The sequence below is a fragment of the Marmota marmota genome, unplaced genomic scaffold, assembly GCF_001458135.2.
Source record: "Marmota marmota marmota unplaced genomic scaffold, marMar, whole genome shotgun sequence".
Taxonomy (NCBI): domain Eukaryota; kingdom Metazoa; phylum Chordata; class Mammalia; order Rodentia; family Sciuridae; genus Marmota; species Marmota marmota.
Window position 1 is genome coordinate 39,678,679 of NW_026000082.1, and position 2,105 is coordinate 39,680,783.

Consider the following 2,105-nt stretch of genomic DNA (forward strand, 5'->3'; position numbering starts at 1 on the left):
AGCGGCGGGGCTGCGTGGGCGGCGGAGGCGCCGGGGCGCCCCCGCAGGCTGCACGTCCTCAGCTCCCGGGCCAGGCTGAGCACCTCGGACCGCTCGCGTTGGGGGGGCTCCGGCCTCGCCCGACTCCGCGTCCTCCTCCTCCTCTTCGTCCTCCTCCTGGATGCTGCTGAGGCGCGGCGCCCCGCGGCAGCCGCTCCGTCGGCGGCGGCCGGTAGGCGCACTTGGCGTTGAGCAGGCGGCGTAGTGGGGCGCGGGGCACCGAGGCGGCGGCGCCCCCTGCGCGGAGGTGCTGCTGGCGCACGTGGCGCGCGTCGCTTTGGCGTTGCAGCCGCTTGAAGTCGGTGAAGGCCGCCAGCGCGGTCTGGCGGAGCAGGCGGGCCAGGGCGCGCGCCTTGTGCGCCCGCGCCAGCAGCACGGCGTGGCAGCGCAGCACCACGGCCTTGTGGCGCGCCTGGTGGCGGTAGACCCAGGCGAAGACACGCGGGTGGCGCCCGTCCGCCGTGCAGTAGGTGATGCGCGGCAGCAGGTAGGCGTGCGTCGGCCTGCGGCCCCCCGATCCCCCTGCGGCGCTGCGCTCGCACGGCTGCATGCGGATGCCGTGCGGCCCCAGCGTCAGCTTCATCTTGGTACCCCCGCCCGGCCCGCAGCGCGCCCAGATCTTGCCCACCGCGTCGTCTGTGCAGCCGTCGCCCTTGGCGTGCAGGGTGACGGCGTTACCCAGGTACCACACCGTATAGGTCGGGTCCTCCCTGTTGAGCTCCACTTTCTGGCGCCGGCTGCGGAACACGCGGCCCAGGCGCTCCAGTGGCCAGTCGGGCAGCAGGTCCGGGCAGGAGCGCAGGAAGCTGGAGAGGAGAGACGTGTAGGCGAGCCCCGGGCTCAGGCTCTTCGTTTTGCACTTGGCCTCGTCCTCCACCAGCACGAATTTGTTTCGCCTCCAGGGCAGCATCGCGGCGCAGGGGGCTGGAGGCGCAGGGAGCTCACCAGCGTCCTGTCCAGCGACCCAGGGAAGGAAAAGCGCCCAGAAGCCCACCGCCCTGTAGTCGCGAAAAGCTGGGCGGCGCCAGAGACAGCCGGTGCCCAAGATGCCCAGTGCCAGGCGGGGCTAGTTTCGCAGATGCCCGTTGCCCAGCCGGGCTGGCCGCCGAGATACCCGGGCGGCGGCGTGCGGCCGGGAATAGCGTCCCCCGGGAATGGCTCCAGCCGTCTGGGAAGCAAGGAGGGGCAGGAACTGGGATTGGCGGACGCCCCCCAGGCCCGAATAAGAGGGGATTCCCGTGGTCCCTGCCGCCCAAATTGCGGCGGCAAGGGAGGTCGCCGGTGCCGGGGATGGCAGCTGCTCGGTGGGGTAGACCTAGAGCGCGGCTGCGGTGGGGACTCCTTCAGGCGTCGCGGCTCCACCTCCCCGGGCTGCCTACATCACCGGGCGGGACCGCTAGCTCTCTTGTCCCCTCCCCTCGCCCTCCCCTTTCCCTTCCCCCAGCCCAAGCTCGCGGTGCCCGGGACCCGGCACAGGCGCGGCAGAAAGGGTTTAATCATTATTATGAGAGGGGTGAGGACAGAGGGGCCGTAAAGGATTAGGAATCCCTGGATGACTTTGCCGATGCAAATTCTCTGGCCTCTCTAGTGGGATCCTTGCCCCCTCCCCCCCGTGGCACATTCGGAGACCCCCTCTTTCTAGAATTCCTCCTGCTCCTCACCCACGGCAGGTCCCTATCCCCATCCCTGAGAATAGGATTTGGGTGGCTTTCTGATGGGATGGGTTCCTGATGGGGCCGGCCTTGTGCACTTTGCCTCCGGTCTGCGCAGCACAAAGCCAGCAGAGGTGGCCGAGCAGTGCAGTGGAAAAGTACTGTCGCTTGGTGAAGCTTTCTCCCAGGTTCCTCCAAGGTCGTGGGCCAGGCTGCTGCACCGGAGCAGAGGCTGTCACTGCTCCAGTATCTGGTCGCCTGGACAGAAGCAGGGAAGGGGTACTCTTTGAGGGTGGGGGGAACCTTTCAGAACAATCCTGGGTCTGTGGGACTGGCAGATGAAATGTTCCCTCTGGTCAAAGTGCTGCCTCTGGGCTCTCTGAAGATTAAATAGATACACTCCTATTTGTGAAC

At 67.9% G+C, this 2,105-nt stretch overlaps 1 protein-coding gene across 1 annotated transcript in view; it reads right to left on the bottom strand.

Moving 5' to 3' along the window:
- Nucleotides 1-1,426, bottom strand: part of Fam43b (family with sequence similarity 43 member B) — a 5,409-nt gene extending 3,983 nt beyond the window's left edge. The window contains 4 exon segments of the mRNA XM_015484796.2: nt 7-40; nt 42-104; nt 106-189; nt 191-1,426. Coding sequence (XP_015340282.1) covers nt 7-40; nt 42-104; nt 106-189; nt 191-949 — 940 coding nt within the window. The 5' untranslated portion in view covers nt 950-1,426.
- Nucleotides 1,427-2,105: the final 679 nt, after the last annotated feature.